Source organism: Hemitrygon akajei, chromosome 10, assembly GCF_048418815.1.
Source record: "Hemitrygon akajei chromosome 10, sHemAka1.3, whole genome shotgun sequence".
Taxonomy (NCBI): Eukaryota; Metazoa; Chordata; class Chondrichthyes; order Myliobatiformes; family Dasyatidae; genus Hemitrygon; species Hemitrygon akajei.
This window is the reverse complement of record NC_133133.1, coordinates 127,489,344-127,514,188: the sequence shown is the minus strand read 5'-3', so window position 1 is coordinate 127,514,188 and position 24,845 is coordinate 127,489,344. Positions and strand designations below refer to the sequence as shown.

The following is a 24,845-nucleotide window of genomic DNA, read 5'->3' as shown; positions in this document are numbered from 1 at the left end:
CTGTCAAGACCTCGGACTGGCCTCTGTTCAAGTGTGGGACAGCTGGGGAATGGGACTAAAAAGTGACCGCAAGCTGAGGTTTATGTTCGCTGACTGAATGGAGCTGCCCTGTAAGGCAGCCACCCAGATTGTTTGCTCTTCATACTATCAGCGATGCTGGTCAATCCCTGTAAGTGGAACCATTCTGTTTCTTTGCAAGGTCGGTGGCTGATGTGTAACTACAAATGTGCATCAAGGACAAATTCAGTTTGGAGTGGAGGTCACAGTGTCCCCCTCCTGTGGCCACAGACACACGCTGAAACATTAACACCTCTGTCATCTTTGCACTTCTTCCAGTTGGTTGCCCTGGGCTGCCCCACCCTTCAGCCCTTTTGCCCAGAAGAGCTACACATGGATGATGGGGGAGTGCTAGGACTCCACCCCTTCCCATCACTGCCCCTTCTAGCCACTGCTGGTGGCATGTCTCCAATTGGAGTTCTAATGACCCAGCAGGTCAGGTAGCATATGTGGGGAGAGAAAAAAGGTTAATATGTTGAGCCGATGACCTTCTATCAAATGCTGTCTGATGTGCATGTCTTATGAGAAAAGGCTGAGTATGCTAGGGCTTCTTTTCTTTGGATTGAAGGAGGATAAGAGCTGACTTGCTAGAGGTATTCACAGTGATAACAGGAATAAATTGAGTGCACACCCAGAGACTTTTCCCAAGGTAGAAACAGCTAATACGAGAGGGGATAATTTTAAGGTGTTTGGAGGAAAATAGAGGGGAGGATGTCAGAGGTAAGATTTTTACACAGAGAGTGGTGAGTTTATGGAATGCCCTGTCAGCGATAGTTTTAGAGGTAGATACATTAGGGACATTTAAGATAAGAAAATGGATGATAGAAAAGTGAAAAGCTATCTCGGAGGGAGGGGTTAGATTGAACTTAGAGTAGGTTTAAAGGCCAGCACAACATTGTAGGCTGAAGGGCCTGTACTGTGCTTCAGTGGTCAATGTTCTCTTTGGATACTCAGATAGACACATTGATGATTGTAAAGTGGAAGGCTATGTAGGAGGGAAGAATTAAATTGGTCTTGGCGTAGGTTAAAGGGTTGGCACAACACCATGGGCCGAAGGGCATGTACTGTGCTGTAGTATTCTATGTTCTATGTTGAGTATGTTCAGCATTTTCTGTTGTTCCCTTCATCTGGAGTGGCTTAGTGAGGGACAATAGGGTTTCTCTGTCACCAGCTCTGGGATCAATCCCACCCTGGGTACCTCAGGCTGCCAAAAGATTTTTGGTTGTGAAGACAGAAGAAGGTAAATCAAGTACATTCATGGGGTTCTGCTTCGTTCACCTTTCTAACCAACTGGGTGATGGAATTGCCATCAAATTGGTGTCTAGTCTGGTGAGAGTTGGGTTTGTGCAAAAGTGTCCACACTTTTTTCCTCTTGACAGTGACATGGGTATGGAAGTATGGGAAGATAATGGAGATCTCTCACCACTGACCTGGAGTTCATTTCACCATAGCAACGTGTCCACATGAGGGTTTTCAGATGAAAAGCAGGAGTGCCTTCAGCGCACAGGTTATAAAGCATTGCCCACATAATCACCAGCCTGGAAGTGGTTGACATTCTCTGAGGCTGGGTCTCAGGAAGCCGCCCACTACCTGTTCCCACAGATCTTTGTGATATGGGGGAGGCAATGGCGCTGGATGGTCAGGCTGGAGAAAGGCCCTGCAGGACTTGAAGAGGGAGTCTTAAGGGAAGATGCAGTGCTGGCCAAGAGGTACTCCATAAATTTAGTATGGTGTCTGGTTGAGTTTCAGAATAAGGAAACTCATTTTTTAGATAGAGCTGAGAAATCCTGGCCTAATGTGGGCAAATAGGATTAGCATGGGTAGACATGGATAGTTGGGCTGAAGGGCCTGTTTCTGTGCTGCATAACTCACTTTTTCAGATGATCTAAGAAAGATAACACATTGTCAGGAAGGCCACGTGCATTCAGCAGGCTCATGGTTCACAAACACCAAGGGCCTGTGAATGGTTCTTATACAGTGCAAGTTTCGAAGAAAATCGCTGACCTGAAATTTGAACACTCTTTTTCTCTCTCCACTGTATATTTACAGGGTCTTGTGTTTTTATTTCACATTTCTAGCACTTGCAGTTATTTGTTTCTGTCCAATGCATGCTTTCGTCGCTTGCTTTTGACATGGAATGGGTGTGCGCCCACTGCCTGTTTGGTGTAAAATGGACATTATCACTAAGAAAGCACAGCAACACCCCTATCTCCTCAGGAGGCTAAAGAAATTTCTCATGTCTCTTTGATCTTCACCTATTCTTATTGATGCACCATAGAAAGCATCATATCCAAATGCATCATGGTTTGGGTTGCCAAATGCTATGTCCTAGACCATGAGAAACTGCAGAGAGATGTAGACATAGCATAGATCATGAAATGATCTGTATAGATAGCATGCCATACAGTTTTTCGCTGTCCCTCAGTACAAGACAATAATAATAAATCAATTTACCAATAGCTGTATTAGGATCAATAACTGTATAAAACTGGACAGTTCTGAGCTGTAACTTCAGAACAATTCAGTACAAAATAGGCAAGGACAAGCCAATAATTTTGCAGAAGGTAGGATTGTAGGAGGGAATCCAAGCTACTGTGTGCTGGGAAATCAGGCGATGCATGGAACATAGAACAATTCAGCACAGGAACAGACCCTTCAACCCATGATATCTGTGCGTACTTCAAGTTAAATTAAACAAATCCCTTCTGCCAACATATGCATATACCTATATTTCCTGCAATATTCATGTGTCCTAAACACCACAATGTATCTGCTTCCACCACTTCTCCAACAGCAACCTTATGGAAACTGACTGGTGCCAGGAACAACTCTTTTTGACTCGAGTCTGCAGTTTTGACTGTGTGTGGGTTGATGGGAAGTAGGAGAAGGGCTTGTTTTATTTTGCTGTAGTTTTTTTGTCACTTGTTGTGTTCTGTGTTGTTCTGCCAAGCATTGTGGGCATGCTATTTGCAGGCTACCCCCCACCCCCCCCCCCCAAATTATGTTAGTTGTTAATGCAGACAATGCATTACATGTGATAAATAAACTTGAATCTTGAATAGGGCCCTGTAAACGTAACATTTCTAGCAGCCCTATGTTGGACTCTGAGTCTGCCAATTGCTGAGCCCAGATATTTTCATGTCTTAGAATTGGAAGAATCTTTCATGATTCTTGTGCTTTATTGAAATCTGTATCCAGAAGCACTCAGAATCCTTGCTGCAGACTGCCCGTTTCACCTATGTATGAAAGCAAGATCATCGCCTCTGCAGTCACCATTCTGTGTGCAGCTGAGGGAAGTCTTTGTCTGATGGATTTGCTCTCCTCCACCTCTTGAAAACAGATACCTTAAAGGGTTCACTTCAGTACTGGAAGTCGTGCTGAAGGCTGGAACCTGGGTCTGTGAATCTCTGTGAGTCTGTTGGAAAAGCAGGGGGCCTAGAGTCTGCGAATTCATGAGTCCATTGGAGGCCGGAGTTCTAATAAGACAGCTTGTCCTAGGGTTAGAGGACTGTGCATTTGCCTGGGTGGATGGGTGAGGAGGAGAGGGAATGAGAAATAAGACTTGTTTCATTACTGATGCTTGGTATGTTCTGTTTTGTTGTGTTTTGTGTTCTGCTGAGCATTGTAGGCATGCTATGTTGGCACCAGAATAGATGACTGCACTTGTGGGCTATGGCCAGCGCATACTTGGGTGTGTTGGCTGTGGACACAAATGACACACTTTATTGTATGCTTCAATATAAATGTGATGAATAAACCTAAACCTAAATCTGATGTCTCCAGCACATGATGCAGATGCATCTGACTGAGCTCCTCAGTCAAAGTCAAAGCCATGGGTATGAGGATGGACTATTATTGGCTCAGATGGTGGAGGTAACAAGCTAGAAGCTAACAAGGTGAACCAATGACAGTCTATGAGAATATCTGGGTAGGTTTAGGGGTCTTCTCTCTTCAATACTATCTGCTGACATACTCCTCTCTGGACTTCTACACCGTTTCTTTCTCTGGCAGTTGGAAGCCTTCAGATAATAGTTGGAGTACTATTATGTCCAGTCTAGGGAGCAGGCAGCAGGTGATGACAAGGTGTTCAGAGTATTTCAGGGCAACCCGAGAGTTCCACAGCACCCAGCTGAAGACACTGCTATGTCTCCTGCTCTAGCATTTCAATGGATCATGGTGGAATGCACAGAGACCTTGGTTATCCCTCAGTAGCCTTCCCCCTGTGCACTGCGGCAGCAGAGGTGTTGAGATAACCAGGGTCTGCCTGAGAATAAATGAGCAATGTGAGCTCCCCAAAAACACAGCATTGTCTATGGGGGAGTATCCTCATGTAGCTACAGGCCTGTGGATTTGGGGAGAGACAGCATTTGCCATTTGAATAGATATCTGGGTTAATTCCACTGGCTGTACCTATCATTCCTTCACCCTGCTATCCTCACAAACCCAAGTGCAGTGCCCATCAAGGTTGTTGAAGGTGAAGTTCTATGCAATATAACTACAGTCATAGAGTTATACAGTAAGGAAATGGACTATTCAGCCCAACTACTTTATAATGACCATGCCTACCTGAGATTAAAGATAAAATAGCTTAGCTTTATTTGTCATATGTACATTGAAATATACAGTGAAACGTATCATTTTGCACTGAAGTAAATCAATGGGGATTTTACTGGGAAGCCCACGTGTCTCCATGCTTCCGGCACCAACATAACATGCCCACTACTCATCGATCCCCAACCTGTACATTGTTTGAATGTAGGACGAAACTACATTTTCCTTACAGGTAGTGGCAGGAATTCAACCCTGAATTCAACTCTGTAAAGTGTTGTGCTAGCTGGAACTCCGTACAGACAGCAGTGAGAATTGAACCCTGACCATACAGCTGGCTCTGTAAAGTGGGGTGCTAACCGTAACCGTAAGATATTAAGAGGAATAGATAGTGGACAGCCAGCGCCACTTCCCCAAGGCACCACTGCTCAATATAAGAGGACATGGCTTTAAGGTAAGGGGTGGAAAGTTCAAGGGGGATATTAGAGGAAGGTTTTTTACTCAGAGAGTGGTTGGTGTGTGGAATGCACTGCCTGAATCATTGGTTGAGGCAGATACACTAGTGAAATTTAAGAGACTACTAGACAGGTATATGGAGGAATTTAAGGTGGGGGTTTATATAGGAGGCAGGGTTTAAGGATCGGCAAAACTTCGTGGGCCGAATGGCCTGTACTGTGCTGTATTGTTCTATGTTCTATGTAACACTACCGTGCCCATTTGCCAGCATTTGGCTCAAATCCCTCTAAACCCTTTCCTTCCAGGTACCTGTTCAAATATGACTTTTAAATGCTGTAATTGTAATCACTTCTACCATTTTATCTGGTAGCTCAATCCTTATCCCTCTGAGTAAAATAAACCTTACCTCACCAAACCCCTTTAAATATTTTCCCTCTCATGTTAAACCTGTGCCTTCTAGTTTTAGACTCTCCTAACCTGGGAAAAAGACAGTTGTAGAAGTTGCAGCACAGAAAGGGGTAAGATAATGTCCAGGGGCAAGAAAGCTCTTTAAAGAAGAGTTTCTTCAGAAAGTTCTTTAAAGAGCAAGTTTCTCTTTGTACAGCAGAGGTCTGGAGCCATTTGCCATACAGGGACAAGATAAGAATGTAACAGAAGGATTCAAGGACCACATATCAACTAAGGGCCAATTAATTTACAAACTTCAAGGTATCATCAGCTGTTTGACTGAAGTTTCTATTGACTTTTAACACCTGTATTGTGAATGATGATTGATTTAGCAAGTAAGGAATTGAACATACAGTACTGTGCAAAAGTCTTAGGCACATATATATAGCAAAAGTGCCTGAGACTTTTGCACAGAAATGTAGTAATTGTATTGTATTTGTCAATGTGGAGTGGGGAGTGAATTTGTAAATCTGAAGGGAGCAAAAGATATTGGGAATGGTGAGGTGGAGTGCCACAGAGGTAGTGTGAACAGGTGGCAGAGAAGGAGTGCCAGAGGTGGGGTGTGGTGTGGGTGCAGGCACACTCATCCCTGAGACACCAGACAAGGTCATTTGATTCCAAACAATTGGTTTATTGATCATTACAGAATGTCTCTCTAGTGTTTCCTGCTACCTCCCCTCCCTGCCCCTTTCCAACTCTCAGTCCACAATAGAAAACCATATCAGAATCAGGTTTATCATCACTCACATATGTCAGGAAATTTGTGCTTTTTGTAGCAGTACAATCTTGAGTTTTCAGAGTCTGGTTAATTGGTGATGACACAGTAACCTTTCAACTTATCTGTGTCCATCATGATCCTATAAACCCCTGTAAGTTCACCCCTCAGCCTTCATTGCTTCAAGAGAAACAGACCTAGCCTCTCCAGCCTCTCCTTACAACTCAAGCCCTCCAGTCTGAGTACTATGCTCTCTGAGCACACAACTTTGTTGACTCATCTGGTGTAGTGGTGGGCTGCCGACAGGAAAGGAAATGTCACGGAGCTGCTTCTCCCATGTGGAATATTGTGAAGTTCATGGCTGACAGAGTCCTGTACCTGTCCAGCCAGAACAAGAGTTTGTGGATGGAGATCTCAGAGTCAGGATCACTGACATACAGTATGTCATGAAATTTGTTGTTTTGTGGGAGCAATACAGTGCATGGTATAATAAATTATAAACACAAGAAATTCTGCGGCTGCGGGAAATCCAACGCAATGTACACAAAATGCTGGAGACACACAGCAGATCAGGCAGCACCCATGGAAATGAACAGTCGATGTTTTGGGCTCTGAAGCAGGGTCTCAGCCCAAAACTTTGTTCATTTCCATGAATGCTGCCTGACCTGCTGTGTACCTCCAACACTGTAAATTAACATGAGATAGTGGGCGACTCAGTAGCATAGCAGTTAGTATAACATTTTACAGTACCAGTGACAAGGATTCAATTCCTATCACTGTCTGTAGGGAGTTGGTACATAAGTTCTCCCCATGACCACCTGGGTTTCTTCTGGGTGCTCTGACTTCCTCTCACAGTATATGGGTTAGTAGGGGTTAATAAGTTGTGGGCATGCTATGTGGATACCAGCGACCCTTGTGGGCTGCCCCAGCACATCCTCGGACTGTGCTGGTAATTATGCAGTATAGGAGTTGTACTTTTCCCAGTGGCTGCATAGCAAAGATCTAACAGCCCAAGTGATAATTCTGTAGCCCAATTAAAGTCTCCAGCAACTTGGATTTAGCCTCTAGAGCCCTGGGTCTCTACACCCCTAGCTGGCACATTGTATGTCTAAACTAACCAGGCAGCCCTTTCAGCAACAGTTGCTGGAACGACTGTTGGTTTTCAGTCAGAGTTCCAAATGAACAAGAATATACAGTGTACATGGAGTTAAACAGGATGGAAAACAGGCCCTCGTAGCTTCAGCAGCCTGGATTCAATCCTAACCCTTGGGTGCTCTCTCTGCGGAGTTTGTACCTACTTCCTGGGACTGTGTGGGTTTCCTCTGGATGCTCCAGTTTCCCCCCTTGTCTCAAAGACATACAGGCTGGTCGTTGATTGACCACTATAAATTGGCCCTCATGTAGGAGGATGGCAAATGAATGGGTACGTGAGAGAGACAGTAGGCTACAGGGAAATGAGTGAGGTAGGTAGGATTAATAGGAGTGTGTATAGGCCAGGCATTGTCTTGATAGGCCTTTTTTGCTGTAAGGATACTTGAGATATGAGAAACATGACCCAGATTCAGTGGGGACCTCTCTGAACAAGATTCACACAAGGATAGTGCCCCCCATATCTGTTTGGTAGGCCAGATATCTTGTGTGCTAGCATGGACGTACTGAGTGCAAAGGTTGGCAACTCTGCCACCTCCATGTGACTTGTACATGAGGTATCTGAAACATCCCTACTCTCCTCCAATATCCATTGGGATCATTCCCTGCAGATATCCCTCCAGGCACTTATCCCAGCAAGCTGTCCCTTCACTTCCTCCCTCACCACCATACAGGCTGCAAATTGGTGAGATAAAACTTTACCTGTGTGTCTGTCAGGGCCATTTATTGCAAACAAGAGAAAATCTGCAGATGCTGGAAATCCAAGCAATCCACATAGAGAGACTCAGCAGGCCAGGTGGCATTTGTGGAAAAAATGTACAGTTGACATTTTGGGCCAAGACCCTTTGGCAGGATCATTTATTGTATTGCTTGCAGCTTCCTCCACGTCATTCAGACCCAATACAGATGTACCCCGCTTTACGCATGTTCGCTTTACGCCACTTCGCTTTTACAAAAGACCTACATTAGTAACCTGTTTTCGCATTACAAAGAGGATTTTCACTTTTACGAAAATGTTTCCCATATAAATTAATGGTTCTTTGCTTTATGCCATTTCGGCTTAAGAAAGGTTTCATAGGAACGCTCTACCTTTGTAAAAAGTGGGGGGCACCTGTATAGATTGGGGGACTGCTTTGTCAAGTACCTTCACTCTGTCTGCGGCAAAGGCAGGATCTCCTGGTGGCTATTCATTTCAATTTGACTTCCCTTTCCTGTTCTGATATGTCTGTTCATAGCCTCCTCTACTGCCACAATGAGGCTAAACTCAGTTTAGATGGTCAGCACATCATATTCTTTCTAGGTAGCCTCCAATCTAATGGCATGAACATTGATTTCTCTAAATTCAAGTAATTTAAATTCAAGTCTGTTTTTTTCATTCCCCATTCAGATTCCATTCTCATCCCTTCTCTTTTCCTCATCTCCCTCTGGTACACCTCCTCCTCTCATTTCTTCTGTGGTCCACTATCCTCTCCTATCAGATTCCATTTTCTTCAGTCCTTTACTGCTTCCACCTATCATCTCCCAGCTTCTTACTTCACCTCCTCTGCCCTACCCACCTCACCTGGTCTCACCAAGTGCCAGCTTGTACTCTGTCCCCTCCCCTCATCTTCTTATTCTGCCCCCTTCCTTTCCAGTCCTGATGAAGGGTCTTGTCCTGAACTGCCAACTGTTTATTCCCCTAATTTGATGAGTTCCTCCAGTGTGTGTGTGTGTTGCTCCTGATTTCCAGAATCTACAGAAGCTCTTGTGTTTAGTTTATAGCAAACTAGTTTCAAGAGCAAGAACTCCAAAGGTGGGAAGTTTAAGAGCAGGAGCTATGGGAATGAGAGTCAAAGATTTACCTATGATAAAAGTGAAGAACTGGGAACCCATCAGCTTGTCTCTCCACCAGGTATTCCCCAATGTCATATCGAAGACGTGTCCACAGCAAAGGAGGGAGGCAGATGATATCTTTGTTTGGAGGTGACCAGTATTGGTAGATGTCGCCAAGAACCTCATTGTCCAGTGAAAGGATCTCCTTCAGCTCAGCCTCAGAGAGCCCACTCCTGCAATATTACCACACAGCACTGTAACACACCTTTCTGTAGAAAACATACAAGACCGGAAATAAAGCATACTCCACTGTACAAGATTGAAAAATAATGGGTGTCACGGTAACTTAGTGGTTATTGCATCGCTCTACTGTGATCTGTAATTGGGGTTCAATTCCTGCCACTGCCTGTAACGGGTTTGTACTTTTACCCCATGACCACGTGGGTTTCCTCCAGCTACTTCTCACATTCCAAAGACGTGTTAGGATTAGTGAATTGTGGGCATGTTACATTGGGATCGGATGTGTGGCAACACTTGCGGGCTGCCCAGCATAATCCTCACTAATATTCACAATAAACAACATATTTCGCTATGTTCTGATGTGCATGTGACAGAAAGGCTAATCTTTATAAAAATAATAATGTGCTACAATGCTGAATCGAAAATGAATGAAGATCACATGCTCTCACTGAAGCTATGTGCTTTGTTAATTTAGTGGATGTGGGCATTGCTGGCCAGGATTGGTAATTGCCCTTGCAAAAGTAGTAAGTTGACCCTGTGAAGCCCAGGAATCTTTCTGTGAGAATATCCCTGTCCCATGTCTCAGTAATGTTGCATTAGGAGTTCAGGATTTAGTAAAATGAAACATGGAATGCTGTTGATGGTATGTTTCTTGGAGAGAAACCAGGAGCTGGCAGTGCTCCAATTCACCTTCTCAAAGGAAGAGGTCATGGGTCAGGGAGCTGCTATTGGAGTCGCTTAGGAAGTAACTGCAGAGTAACTTATACGTGATCCTGAAGTCACTGCTGCTGTGGGAATGAGTGATCAGGGTGGTGAATAAGTCACAAAGGAAGTGGTGATTTAAACGTTGGTGGAGCTGCATCCAGGAAGTGATGAATATAGCAGCTTTCTGAACTTTGACATGCAGAGGGTGGTAAGGCTTTGGGAAAATGAGAGGGTGAGGGAAACAGAGATAGATAGAGATTCAGACAGAGATAGAGGGAGACAGAGAGATACAGGCAGATAAAGTGAGAAAGATATACCGGTATATAGAAAGAGAGTGGGGGCAGGGGAGAAACTGACAGAGACAGAGATAGATAGAAATGGGGAGAATGAGAGATGAGAGTGGCTCAAAAATGGACCCATGGAGGATACTGGAAGTTTTGGTATGGGAAAGGGAGCCGGTGATTTTTTTTTGGGCGTTATGACTGGATTAAATAGAATGGAATCTGGTTAGAGTGATCTCATCCAGTGGGATGATGGTGGAGAACGTGATGGAAGGTTTGTTGAGTTAAGGATTGCAGAGAAATTAGAGAGGATGACAAAGAAGAGATAACTACAGTCAATCAGAACATTATCAGTGACATTTGTGCAAATTGTTTTGGTACTGGGGCAGAGATGAGATCCTGATTGGAAGAATTGAAACTGAGAATTAACGGAAAGTTCTGCATGGATTTTGAAGGCAACTACCCAGTCAATAACCAAGAAGAGGGAAAAGTGTGCAGCTGGCAAGGACAAAGGGACAAGGCCTTTCTTTGAGGAAAATGGTGCTGTGAGTAGTTTAGAGAGGGAGTTTATATTTGTGGGCAGGCAGCCCATATGGTTATTAACAAGACGGGGGTAGCCAGGTGGTCACTAAGAATAGGAGTGAGGAGACAAGGCAGCAGTGTGAGAAAGATAAAGGAGAAATATGACTTGTGTGGGGGAACCCCAAAAGGATGTGGCCTTAACGGGCTGAGGAAACAACATAAACGTTCAACTTTGGTCTCTTATCTCCTTCTCTTGTCAGATCTGAAGGTGCGGGAGGTAGAATCAGGTTCAAGAAGGGAGCATGCAGAAGAGCTGCTGAGGACTACCCTTGTACTGCGGGCTAACTCTGGAACAGTGAGCAGTGTTAGTCTATTGGGGCTTCAGAGTCCAGAAATACCTGGTAGTGAAATGTAGCAATACCATACTGGTCTGGCACCTTGGACTTATGGAAGCAAGGTTGGCAGCTGTAAAGGGGGACAGGTTAGAGTGAGAGACCATAATAGTTTTCATCTGAATGAAGCAATGGTTGATTGAATGTGCAAAATTATAATGAAATGATATGTTAATGAAGCCGTAAATGCTCTTTCCTAAAACATTAGCTTAATTTGAAACATAAAGTGAAATGCATCATATGTGTCAAATCAAATCAACAAGTATTGACTAGGTAGACTACAAGTGTCACCACTCTTTCGGCACCAAAGTAAATGTATTATCAAAGTACATACATGTCACCATGTACTACCTTGAGATTCATTCTTTTGCCTACATTCACAGTAAAATAAAGAAATACTATAGAATCAATGGAAAAACTTCACACACTGACAAACAACCCATGTGCAAAAGACAAACTGTGCAAATAAAAAATAATAAATAAATAAATAATACTGAGCACATGAGTTGTGGAGTCCTTGAAAGTGAATCCATAGATGTAGAAACAGTTCACTGTTGAGGTGAGTAAAGTTATCCACACAGGTTCAGGAGACTGATGGCTGAAGGGTAATAACTGTTCCTGAACCTGATGGTGATGTCCTGGGTAGGTCTGGAGTCTAGTGTAGTTTTTTTTCTCTGTGTTGTTTTTTTACGTAGATCAGTCTAGTTTTTGTACTGTGTCATGTAACACCATGGCCCTGAAAAACGTTGTCTCATTTTTACTATGTACTGTACATAGCAGTTATGGTCGAAATGACAATAAAAGTGACTTGACTTGAGGGACTTAAGGCTACTATATGTATCTCCTTCCCGTTGGCAGTAGCAAGAAGAGAGCACGGCTTGGCCTACTAACTCTAACTGTTCATCTTTGGAATGTTAGGGGAAAGAAACAGAGCATCCGGAGGAAATCCATGCATTCACAAGGGAGAATGTACAAACTCCTCACCGACAGTGGTGGGAATTAAACCTCAATCTTACAGCCGGCACAGTAGTAGCTGTTACATTAGTCACTACACTTCTGTGCTGCCCATTGTATGATGAAACTACCATTGGTAGTTAAATAACTATTGTATTGGAACAGTGTAACTAGATTGCCCATCCTGAGTGATGTTGTTGAGAAAATAAACTTTGGATAGAAGTACCAGCTGTTCTGATGCACTTGTGGGGTCTTTTATTGCAATGTAATGCTCTAATCTAAAGACAACATCTCCCAAAGCTCAGCACTGCCTCACTATTTGTGATAACTGAAATCAGGTCTCTGGGCTGGAGATCAAATTCTAACCTGTCTTGGAGGTGACAGCATTACCAAGGGCAGACCATGTTGAGTTTTAGGGACCACTCTGAACCTCCTGTTAGTTATGGTGGGAGAATGTTGTGGGATTGCTTAAACTTCATCACACACTCAAAGAGGGAACAATTTTGTGCTGGCAGAGGAATACCTGAAGGATGTAGTGCTGAGGGATCTGGGAATACAGAATGATAATTCTTTGAAAGTGGGAATACGGATAGATAGCTTTGTGAAAAGAGCTTTTGGCACATTGGCCAAAAAGCGGGGCACAGGAGTTGCAATGTTATGTTGAAGTTGTATAAGACATTGGTGAGGTTAAATTCAGAGTATTATGTGCAGGTCACCTAACTACAGGTAAGATATCAATAAGACTGAAGGAGAACAGTAAAAATTTACAAGGATGTTGCTGGGGTTGAGAATTTGAGTTATAGGGAAATGTTGAATAGGTTTGGACTACATTTCCTAGAATATAGTTGGAGAATGGGGGGGGGGGATATTTGATAGAAGAATACAAAATTATGAGGGGTATAGATATGATTAATACAAGCTGGCTTTCACTGAGGTTGAGTGTGACTAGAACTAGAGGTCATAGGTTAAGGGTGAAAGTTTAAAAAAATTTAAGGGGTACCTGAGGGGGAACTACTTCACTCAGAGAGTGATGCATCTGCAAAGTGAGCTGCCAGAAGAAGTGGTGGATGCAGATTCAATTTCAAGTTTGGATAAGTTTGAGAATGGAAGAGACTATGGTCTTGGTACAGATCGATGGGACTAGGCAGAATAACATTTTGCACAGCCGAGATGGGTCAAAGAGCCTGTTTTTATGCTGTAGTACTCAATAACTCTATGTCTGACTGAAAGTGGGCACTAATGTCAAGGTGAGTCAGTGCATTTACATGAATAAAGTTATTCCAATCAGTGCACTCATACCAGATACAATGTGGGCCACACACAGAATGGTTGCCTGCTGTAGAAGTATCCTGGTTTATTGTACCAGTGTGACTAGCTGGAACTTCCTCAAGGATTCTCCACTCTTTTGTCCCTTCTGTCGACAGAGTCTGAGGGGAGATCTAGTACATGTATCGAATTGTGACAAGTAGAGAGTGACAATCTTTCTCCCAGGGTAGAATAGTCAAGTGATAGAGGACAGGCAGTTAAGGTGAGGGGGAAAAGTTGAAAGCAGATGTTCAGAGCAAGCATATTTTTAGTGGAAGGTGATACAGCAGTTATGTTTAAGAGGCCTTTAGATAGGTACATGATGAAGCAGAGAATAGAGAGATATGAATTATGTACAGACAGAAGGGATTTATTTAAATTGGCATCATGCGCAGCATAGATACTGTGGGCTGAAGGGCCTGTTCCTATCCTGTACTGTCCTGTGTTCTATGGTTGGGAGCTGTCATTTAACAGTAGCTCTAACTTCTTAGTATCAGAGTTATCCAGCAGGGGAAACGTTCTTTGACCCACCATGTCCGTACTAAGATTTTTGCCCATTTACACTAATCCTGTACCAGGCATGTATTCTTCTATGCATTGTGCATATTTAGATGTTTCTAAATTCCACCATCTCCTCTGGCAACATGTTTCAAATTTAAAAAAATTCCCTGTGCAAAGAAACAAATTCCTCACACCCTCTTTAAAAACTCCTTCCTTTTGTCTTAAGCTTGTTTTCATTATCCCTTTCATGGGAAAAAGATTTTGACTGTCTACATCATCTATGCCTCTAATAACTTTACATACAGTACTGTGCAAAAGTCTTAGGCATTCTATTTTTTTTTTTATTGGTTTCAGATGGTATGACCTCCACAGAGCCCTGATTTCAATATTACTAAGGCTGTCTGGGATTACCCGGAGAGACACAAGCAAGTGAGACAGCCAAAGTCTGCAGCAAAACTGTGGCGACTTCCTCAAGATGTTTGGAACAACCTACCCGCCGATTTTCTCATAAAACTGCAACAGTGTACAGAATTGATGCAGTTTTAAAGGCAAAAGGTGATCACACCAAATATTGATTTGATTTAGTTTTTTTAACTTTTTACTGCTCTTTACAGTAAATGTTTTGATATCTAGAAACTTTATATTTCATTATGTTTGAAAGCATCTTCACTTACAGAATTTTTTTACATGTGCCTTAGAATTTTGCACATAGTGTAACTCTATCAGAGACCCTTGTCCTGAAAAGGGGTGAGATCAGACCAACCTGGAGCAGGCGATGTACCCCAGAGCATGTGACACGAAGGTCCGGCCATGCTTCTTTTCCAGCCGTGCATACAGGAAACGCACGGCCTCCCTGGTGCCTTTGGCCACACACAGCTCGGATTCCAGGACATAGGAGCTCCATCGCTTGGCTTCATCAAAGCACAGCTTGAGCATGAGGGGCTGCCCACAATGCTTGAAGCTGTCGAGAATCAGCTCCTGCTGATGTTTGGTGAGCTTTCTCCTCACCGTTGACATCAGCATGGCAATTGCTTGCTGTCCGTGTTCATGGGACAGCGGCTCCACCTGAAAATAACACTCCTGGCTTGGTATGGCTCCTTGTAGAACATTTAAGATATTGTATTCCTCAGGTAAGGTAGAGACAATAAGGTGGACCTTTGGTGGACATTCTTTTGGCAGCCAGTGTAGCCTATGTGCACCATCATTGGGAGATAATTGGTCCAGAGAATCAAGGATGAGGACCAAGGGTGCCTTGTTCTTCTTGGACACTGTGTTCAGAAGTCTGTGAAAGAATTGGACCAGCTCATTGTAAGAATTAACAATGTGCATCAAAGGAGGTTTTAGCCCAAAGGCAAGGCACACTTGGAAACAGACACTTTTCAGCACAGTATGAATTTCAGAGCTTAGTGGTGACGTGCCCAGAAGTCTAGTAACTACCACCGTCCCACTGCTGAGACATTTCCCAACATCCTCGGCAAGTTTAGACATGACGGCTGTCTTCCCAGTCCCTGAAGGGCCATAGATAATCAGCGGCCTATGGGTGCAGTTGTTCTTCAGTTCGATACTTTGACAAATGTTGGTGATGAGCCCGACACGGCCACAGAAGATGCTGCGTTTCTTGCGACAAAGGGACATGTGGTGACACAGCTCATCAAACAGCCAACCCATCTCATCCTGAGCCTTTTGCCGATCAGCAATCCGCCTGACAATCTGCTGTTTCACGTCCTCAACAAATGTCTGACACAGGTTCTGGAGGTAAGCAGCATGGTCTTGGCTCCATATGTCCAGCACTCCACTTGGCCACCTCACTTGGTGCACACGGAGAGTCTTTGAACACTTGCTAACAATCTCAGTCTTTAGACTGGTGAGAAGTTCCTGAGCCTCTCTGTCGATGCTCCCATTGCTGGTGACATCAACAAATTTGTGCACTTGCTGCCTGTCACATTGATCCAGCATGTTGGGGATGTTTCGGATGAAGACCGAGGAGCACACATCTCCTTGTTTTGTTTCCCGGAGGCCATAGTCAATCTCCCATTCGGTGACTGCAACACAGAGGACAAATTGACTATTACAAGTGTAGCCACAATTTGGTTCGGTCAACCCAGGGCATAGTGTACAGGGCACATTCACCAAAGGGTTCATCAAGTCCAAAGAAGAAACATATAAATTAGCAAAAAAAAGCGGCACACCTGAGGACTGGGAGAAATTCAGAGACCAGCAGAGGAGGACAAAGGGCTTAATTAGGAAAGGGAAAAAAGATTATAAGAGAAAGCTGGCAGGGAAGATAAAAACTGACTGTAAAAGCTTTTATAGATACGTGAAAAGAAAAAGATTGGTCAAGACAAATGTAGGTCCTTTACAGTCAGAAACAGGTGAATTGATCATAGGGAACAAAGACATGGCAGACCAATTGAATAACTACTTTGGTTCTGTCTTCACTAAGCAGGACATAAATAATCTTCCGGAAATAGTAGGGGACTGAGGGTCTAGTGAGATGGAGGAACTGAGGGAAATACATGTTAGTAGGGAAGTGGTGTTAGGTGAATTAAAGGGATTAAAGGCAGATCAATCCCCAGGGCCAGATGGTCTGCATCCCAGAGTGCTTAAGGAAGTAGCCCAAGAAATAGTGGATGCATTAGTGATAATTTTTCAAAACTCCTTAGATTCTGGATTAGTTCTTGAGGATTGGAGGGTGGCTAATGCAACCCCACTTTTTAAAAAAGGGAGAGAGAAACCGGGGAATTATGGACCGGTTAGTCTGACATCGGTGGTAGGGAAAATGCTAGAGTCGGTTATCAAAGATGTGATAACAGCACATTTGGAAAGAGGTGAAATCATCGGACAAAGTCAGCATGGATTTGTGAAAGGAAAATCATGTCTGACGAATCTTATAGAATTTTTTGAAGATGTAACTAGTAGAGTGGATAGGGGAGAGCCAGTGGATGTGGTATATTTAGATTTTCAAAAGGCTTTTGACAAGGTCCTACACAGGAGATTAGTGTGCAAACTTAAAGCATATGGTATTGGGGGTATGGTATTGATGTGGATAGAGAATTGGTTGACAGACAGGAAGCAAAGAGTGGGAATAAACGGGACATTTTCAGAATGGCAGGCAGTGACTAGTGGGGTACCGCAAGGCTCAGTGCTGGGACCCCAGTTGTTTACAATATATATTAATGATTTAAATGAGGGAATTAAATGCAGCATCTCCAAGTTCGCGGATGACACGAAGCTGGGCGACGGTGTTAGCTGTGAGGAGGATGCTAAGAGGATGCTGTGTGACTTGGATAGGTTAGGTGAGTGGGAAAATTCATGGCAGATGCAATTTAATGTGGATAAATGTGAGGTTATCCACTTTGGTTGCAAGAACAGGAAAACAGATTATTATTTGAACGGTGGCCGATTAGGAAAAGGGGAGATGCAACGAGACCTGGGTGTCATTGTACACCAGTCATTGAAGGTGGGCATGCAGGTACAGCAGGCGGTGAAAAAGGCAAATGGTATGTTGGCATTCATAGCAAAAGGATTTGAGTACAGGAGCAGGGAGGTTCTACCGCAGTTGTACAAGGCCTTGGTGAGACCACACCTAGAATATTGTGTGCTAACTGTTGTGTAACCATCTGTTTTGGTCCCCTAATCTGAGGAAAGACATTCTTGCCATAGAGGGAGTACAGAGAAGGTTCATCAGATTGATTCCTGGGATGGCAGGACTTTCATATGAAGAAAGACTGGATCGACTAGGCTTATACTCACTGGAATTTAGAAGATTGAGGGGGGATCTTATTGAAACATATAAAATTCTAAAGGGATTGGACAGGCTAGATGCAGGAAGATTGTTTCCGATGTTGGGGAAGTCCAGAACGAGGGGTCACAGTTTAAGGATAAAGGGGAAGCCTTTTAGGACCGAGATGAGGAAAAACTTCTTCACACAGAGAGTGGTGAATCTGTGGAATTCTCTGCCACAGGAAACAGTTGAGGCCGGTTCATTGGCTATATTTAAGAGGAAGTTAGATATGGCCCTTGTGGCTAAAGGCATCAGAGGGTATGGAGAGAAAGCAGGTACAGGGTTCTGAGTTGGATGATCAGCCATGATCATACTGAATGGCGGTGCAGGCTCGAAGGGCCGAATGGCCTACTCCTGCACCTATTTTCTATGTTTCTAAGTTTGTGTTAGACACCTGACATTTTCCCACCAGATGTCCATTGTACTGGCCAATAAATGCATTCAAATGGTTGTAAAATTTCCTAGAATGGAAATGAAAATGCCCAGAAATGGAAAAGGCCACAGTAAGTGGTGGATACAACACAGTCCATCACATGCAGAGCTCCCCCCCCCGACCCTTGAGTACTTTTACAAGGAGAACTGCCACTAGAAAGCAGCGTCCACTATCAAAGACCCCCACCATCCAGACTATACTCTCTTCTTGCTACCTCCATCAGGCAGGAGGTACAGCACTCCACCAGGATCAGGAAGAGTTATTACCCTACAGCCATCAGGCTCCTGAACCACTGTGGATAACTTCACTCCCCACTCCTCTGAAATGATTCTGTGATCTACAGACTCACTTTCAAGGACAACTCATGTTCTCAGTATTAGTTTTATTTGCACAGTTAGTCTTCTTTTGTGCATTAATTGTTTGTCAGTCTTTGTATCTGTAAAGTTTGTAAATCCTATTGCATTCTTTTTTCCTGTAAGTGCCTGCAAGATAATGAATCTCAGAGTAGTATATGGTAACATATACATATGTTGGTATAAATTTACTTTGTACTTTTGAATTGTAAACAGTTGTCCATCCAAGGGAAACAGGCATCACAGAGGATGCCAATATCATGACCCCCATGAAATCATGGCTTGATCTTCTCATGGTTTGCAAACTCACTATCATAGGAACGGCAGCCAGAGAAAGGTATCATCCATTTATCAGGGATTCCCAACCTTTTTTATGCAATGGAGCCTTACCATTAACTGAGTGTTCTGTGGACCTGGGTTGGGACCCCTTGAGTTACATGAAGATTCTAGTTTTCCTTTAATGGGCTGCACTTTAAATTCATTAATTCTGTGAACTGTGTGTCTGCATCTATAGAGTTAAGGTGTCATGTAGCGCAGAAACAGGCCCTTTGGCCCACTGAGTCCATGCTGACCATGTACCACTTATACTAAACCTGCACCAATCTCATTTTATCCTCCCTGCATTCCAAACAATCCTCCAACTCCATCCCCTCACTGACACACTAGGGGCCAATTAACCGCACATTTTGCACATTTTTGGGATATGGGAGGAGAGCAGAGCACCAGAGTAAACATACGTCATCACAGGGAGTATGTGCAAACTCCACACAGACAGCACCCGAAGTCAGGATCGAACTTGGGTCAATGAAGCTACGGGGCAGCGGTTCTCCCTGTTGTGCCACTGCGGCCGCTGATACTAAAGAACAACATTATTAAAGATGATAGAATGGTGCAGATAAAAGAATTGCTGCCTCACTGTACCCAGGACTTGAGTCCGTCCAGATCTTGGACCATATTTGTGTGGAGCTTGCACATTTTCCGCTTTCCGCTTTCCTCCCACATCCCAAAGGCCTGCTGGTTGGTAGTTTAACCAGCCACTGTAAATTGCCCCTGTGTGGAGGGTAGAATCTGGGGGCACTTGATAAGAATGTGGAGAGAATAAAGTGCGATAATCTGTAGGATTTGTGTAAAAAGGGGTAGTAGATGATCAGCACTGCTTTGATGAACTGAAGGGCTTGTTTTTGTGCAACCTCCCCTCCCTCTTCCCCTCTCCCCCTGTCTCTCCCCCCACCCCACCCTCACCTGCTCCACCGCTCTCCCCACCCTCCCCCTCTCCTCTCCCCCTCCCCCTCTCCCTCTTTTAACTGTGAATCAACCCAGCAATCAGGAGCTGGAACCCAGGCCAGCATTGCAGAACAAGGGTGACGAAGCAGGCCTCTCAGTGGCTATACTTCATTAGGGGTTTGAAGAGATTTGTTATGCCACCAAAAACACTGGCAAGTTGCAATGGATGTCAGGACTGGCTGCATCACCGGCTGGTATGGAAGCAGCAAATCACAGGATTGAAAGCAAATGCGGAGGGTTGTCTATTATGTCTGGTGCTCCCGGGGCAGCCTCCTCTACATTGGTGAGGCCCGCTGTAAACTGGAGGAAAGCTTAGTCAAGCACCTCCGCTCTATCTGCCAAAAGGAGGCCTTCCCAGTGATCAAACATTTTAATCCCTATTCCCATTCCCGTGATATGTCGGTCCATGGCCTACTCTTGCACCACAGTGTGGGCACCGTCCATGCAGGGGAGCAACACCTTATATTCTGTCTGGGTAGCCTCCAACCCAATGGCATGAATATTGATTTCTCCGGGTAAAACAAATTTTCCATTCCCCACTCTTCTTCCTCTTCTTCTATTCCCCACTCTGGCCTCTTACCTCTGCTCACCTCCCCTGGGTCCCCTATTCCATCCCTTTCTCCTATGGTTCACCCTGCTCTCCTATCAGATTCCTCCTCTCCAGCCCCTTACTTTTCCTACCCATTTGGCTTCATCTATCACCTTCTAGTTATGCTCTTTCCCCTCCTCCCACCTGTTTACTCCCCTTCCTTTCCAGTCCTGAAGAAGGATCTTGGCCTGAAACATTCACTGTTTATTAATTTCCATAGATGCTGTCTGGCTTGCTAAGTTCCTCCAGTATTTTGTGTGTGTTACAATGGGTTGTAGACTCAGCCAGATCCATCATGGGCACAAGCCTTCCCACCATCAAGAACATCTTCAAAAGATGGTGCCATTGTCAACCTAAAGGGAACTATTGCTGTCCAGAGTTAGTGAGCTCAGCGCAATCTGACCTTGTGCCTGTTTGGGGGCAGATGGAACCAAGGTGAGGGGGGAGAGAGAGGGGCTGGGGGTGGAGCAGCTCACCTGACTTGAAGTACTTGTGCTTCGCCTCCTTCTTGATGAGGCCCTCCTCTGCTGCCTGGGAGGCTGCTGTCCGAAGGAGAGCTGTGATTTGTTCCTCCACCTTGGACCAGGCGAGCACCTCCTTCTCATGTTGCTCCCGGTTGGCTGGGCTCGTATCACTGTAGTATGGTAGGTGTGTGGTGATTGGCTGAAGGATGTAAATGGGAGGGATGGCATTCTCATCTTTCCAGAACCAATCCTGAAGGAGCTTGCAGGAACTGGAATCTGAAGAGTGCTTCATCAGTAGCACCTCAAATTCCTTTTCTTCTATAACACGAGGGATGGGCCGGTAACCATAGCGACTGCCAACAAGAGCCTACCAGTTCCAGATAAGAGAGTAATTATTCCAGTAGTAGATGGATGTCCTCATAAAAACACCAGTGGCATTGTCAAGAAGCAGGAAGGAAAATAATGGGAAATTTTTAAAAACTTACGATAAATGTGGGTCCCACTGATACTTTCTGGCAGGATTCAATCTCTCTCAGGCACATCTCTGTGCTCATGTGGTCAGCTGTCAGTGTATCTGGGACTCCCCAGCGCATGTCAACTACCTGGGAAAGTTAGATGGACAAACAGGTTACTGTGTTTATCCAGCGCCTTGGGGTGGGGGTGGTGGATGGGCGATGGAATTGTAATCCTCTTCCCGAGGAACAGGTGTTTGTGTCAAATAATTAAACCTTGGATTGTGACAGTGACCCAACTCTAATGCACACCATTCTTGGTTGAACCAAGGCACCTTGGGGTCCTGTTATGGAACCTCACATTGGCTGAGTTCAGGCTTTAATTAGTGCCACCAGGCAGAATATTAACATCCTTAGAGGAATTAAAGAGGTCATCCTGGAATTTGCTGACCCCCACCATCTTTAAAGGAAATTTCCTGGGATTCAAGTAAAGCAGCAGTAGAAGGCTGCCCTCCTTCCTAAGATGCCTCGCCAAGATGTTGCATGGTAGTGTGACACTTTATAACACTGGCTGTAAAATTGGAGATTTGATTCCTGCTGCTGTCTGTAAAGGGACTTTATGTTCTTGCCATGTCTGAGTGGGTTTCCTCTGAGTGCTCCAATTTCCTCTACATTCCAAAGATGCATGGTTAGGGTTGGTGAGTTGTAGACATGATATGTTGGCACTGGAAGCTTGTGGACTGCTCCACACAATCCTTGCTGATTTGATTTGACACAAACAGACATTTCATTGTGTGTTTCAATGTAAGTGTGACAAATAAAGATAATCTTTATTTGTATTTTTAAGCTGTCAAGTGAGCCACATTGGACTCCCTACCCCACCAATGTTTGACCTCCTATCTTCATCTCCCAGCTTTGACACCCAATGCCCTCAGGTTTGACTTGTCCCTTCCCACCACTTAGCTACTCATTACAACCGGCACCCTGTCGTACTTTATCACACTCTTCCCCCCCCCCCCCCACCCCATGTCACATGCCCTTCCTGGTCACACTTGTACATCGCCACACATTTCCTGTCAGGCTTACGCCATCCCACATTCCCCAGGTCTTGTTATACATCCTCCCTTTGATTTGTCCCCTCACGCTTACCGTTCCTCCCTCAGATCACTCCTTCCCAAGGGAGATTACCCTTTTCCATGGGAACAGAGCTGCCCTCAATCCCTTGTCCCTGAGCTCACCTCAAAAATCAGTCCCAGTTTCTGGCAGAAAGCCTGAACCTCTGGATAGGCTTTATCGAGGAGAGCGTTGCGTTCCATGTACATATCTGGAAAACATGGAAGTACCTGATCACACTGGGAATTCCATCTGGGTTAGCAGAGCAGGAAAGAAAAGGGTTCCTCTGCAGTACATAAACTGAACTTCAGCTTACAACCTATCATGTTTACCACCTTGCAGTTTCTGGGCCTGACCCAGTCTTTGGTTGGGAAAAGTCCAACCAAACATAAGAAATAGGAGAAGGAGTAGGTCATCTGGGTCATTGAGTCTGCGCCGCCATTCAATAAGCTCATGGCTACTCTGGCCATGGACTCATCTCCACCTACTTGCCTTTTCCCCATAACCCTTAATTCCCCTACTGTGCAAAAATCTATCCAACCTTGTCTTAAATATATTTACTGAGGTAGCCTCCACTACTTCATTGGGCAGAGAATTCCACAGATTGGGAAAATCTTCCCACTCCTTGGGAAAAGCAGTTCCTCCTCATCTCACAGACCTGTAGCCAGCAAGGGCCCCGGGTGAGATGGGAGAGAAAGGTAGGGCACAAGGTAGATTAGAGGTGGGGATAAGAGGGGAGGAAGGAGTAGTGGAAGGAGGAAGAGGGGAATGAGAGAAAGGAAGGTGAGACAAGGGAGATGGAAGGGAGGGAAAGGGAAAAGATTGAGAGGGAATGGGAAGATGTAACATGATCAAGAAGAATGTATCTGAAGATTAAGGGGATGAAAAGAGAGGGAAGGGCTGAGGGAGGGGAAGACATGGGGAGGAGAAAGAAGGCAGGAATGGGATAGGGAAAAGGCATAAAGGAAGGGTTGGGGAGAGGGGGAAAGTGTGTTGGTATAGGTTACAAGAATGAGGGGTAACCGTAAGAAATCAAGATTTTTAGCAGGCTGGACAGATAAATGCTGAGGGCCCAAGAACTGAGGGAATAGGAGGGAAAGAGAGGAAGAAAGAAGGCTGGAATGGAGGGAGGAGATTGGGAAATAGGATGGATGGAGAGGCATTGAAGAGGGTCAAGAATAAGTTCACAAGAATTATCCCAGGAATGAAAAGGTTAACATTTAAGGAGCTTTTAATAGCTCTGGGCCTATATTCACTGGAGCTTAGAAAAATGGGGAGTGATCTCATTGAAACCTATCGAATATTGAAAGGCATAGCGTGGATGTGGAGAGGATATTTCCTATATAGGGGGAGTTGAGGGCCAGAGAGCACAACTCTGGAATAAAAGGACATTCCTTTAGAACAGAGATGAGGAGGAATTTCCTTAGCCAGAGGATGGTGAATCTGGAATTATTGCCACAGATGGTTGCTGAGGCCAAATCATTGGGATATTTAAAGTGGAGTTGATAGGTTCTTGATTAGTAAGGGTGTCAAAGATTATGGGGAGAAGTCAGGAAAATGGGGTTGAGAGGGATTATAAATCGTCCATGATTGAATGGTGGAGTAGACTTGATGGGCTGAATGGCTTAATTCTGCTTCTATGTCTTATGGTCTCATGAAAGAGGAGGTGGAAGTAGGGAAAGGTAGAAAAGAAAAACGGAATGGGGGGAGGGAGAAAGATTGAAGGAGTGCAGGCCTTCCTAATTGGCCAGGTTAGAGGGAGGTAGAAGTGGAGAGAGTGAAAGATTGCCCCCACAATGCCTCAACAGATGATGGTCCTGGTTAGCTTCAGCCACCAAGAACAGGAGGTGCGAGTGGTGCAAAATACCTGACCTGTGAAAGTGGAGCTGATGAACACCCGGACCACATTGGACTTGTTCACTGGAAGGCTGACACTCTTCCCCCGGAGCAGAGCCTGTCGATGATTGGCACTCAACATCCCAACAGGAGGGTGCCACCCAGACTGCACGCGTCAGCCTCTCCTCAAACCACATCCAACTCCTGGTTCCAGCGTCAATTATGACTGTGACTTTAAAGACACCCTTTGCAGAAGGTCCGGGACAGGAGAACCTCAGGCCTCGTCTCTGGCCTCTCCAACACTGCCTCTCCCTCCACCACCCTTTCCACTTCTCCCTCACTCTCATTCAACTACACCCTGTTACTTTACTGGCTGAGCAATTTGTGTACAATGTCAAACAGGAAGTTAACGCCTTGACAACCAATGCTCATTCAAGTTTGAGAAAGTCTTGG

At 44.6% G+C, this 24,845-nt stretch overlaps 1 protein-coding gene across 1 annotated transcript in view; it reads right to left on the bottom strand.

Annotated features, from left to right (window-relative positions):
* nwd1 (NACHT and WD repeat domain containing 1) overlaps positions 1-24,534 on the bottom strand; it is an 83,579-nt gene extending 59,045 nt beyond the window's left edge. Inside the window, exons 1-6 of the mRNA XM_073057602.1 lie at positions 24,429-24,534; positions 22,682-22,767; positions 21,477-21,593; positions 21,004-21,358; positions 14,848-16,126; positions 9,214-9,417 (exon numbers count right to left, since the gene is read on the bottom strand). Of these exons, the coding sequence (XP_072913703.1) occupies positions 9,214-9,417; positions 14,848-16,126; positions 21,004-21,358; positions 21,477-21,593; positions 22,682-22,767; positions 24,429-24,534 (2,147 nt within the window). The remainder of the gene's footprint in view (positions 1-9,213; positions 9,418-14,847; positions 16,127-21,003; positions 21,359-21,476; positions 21,594-22,681; positions 22,768-24,428) is intronic.
* Positions 24,535-24,845: the final 311 nt, after the last annotated feature.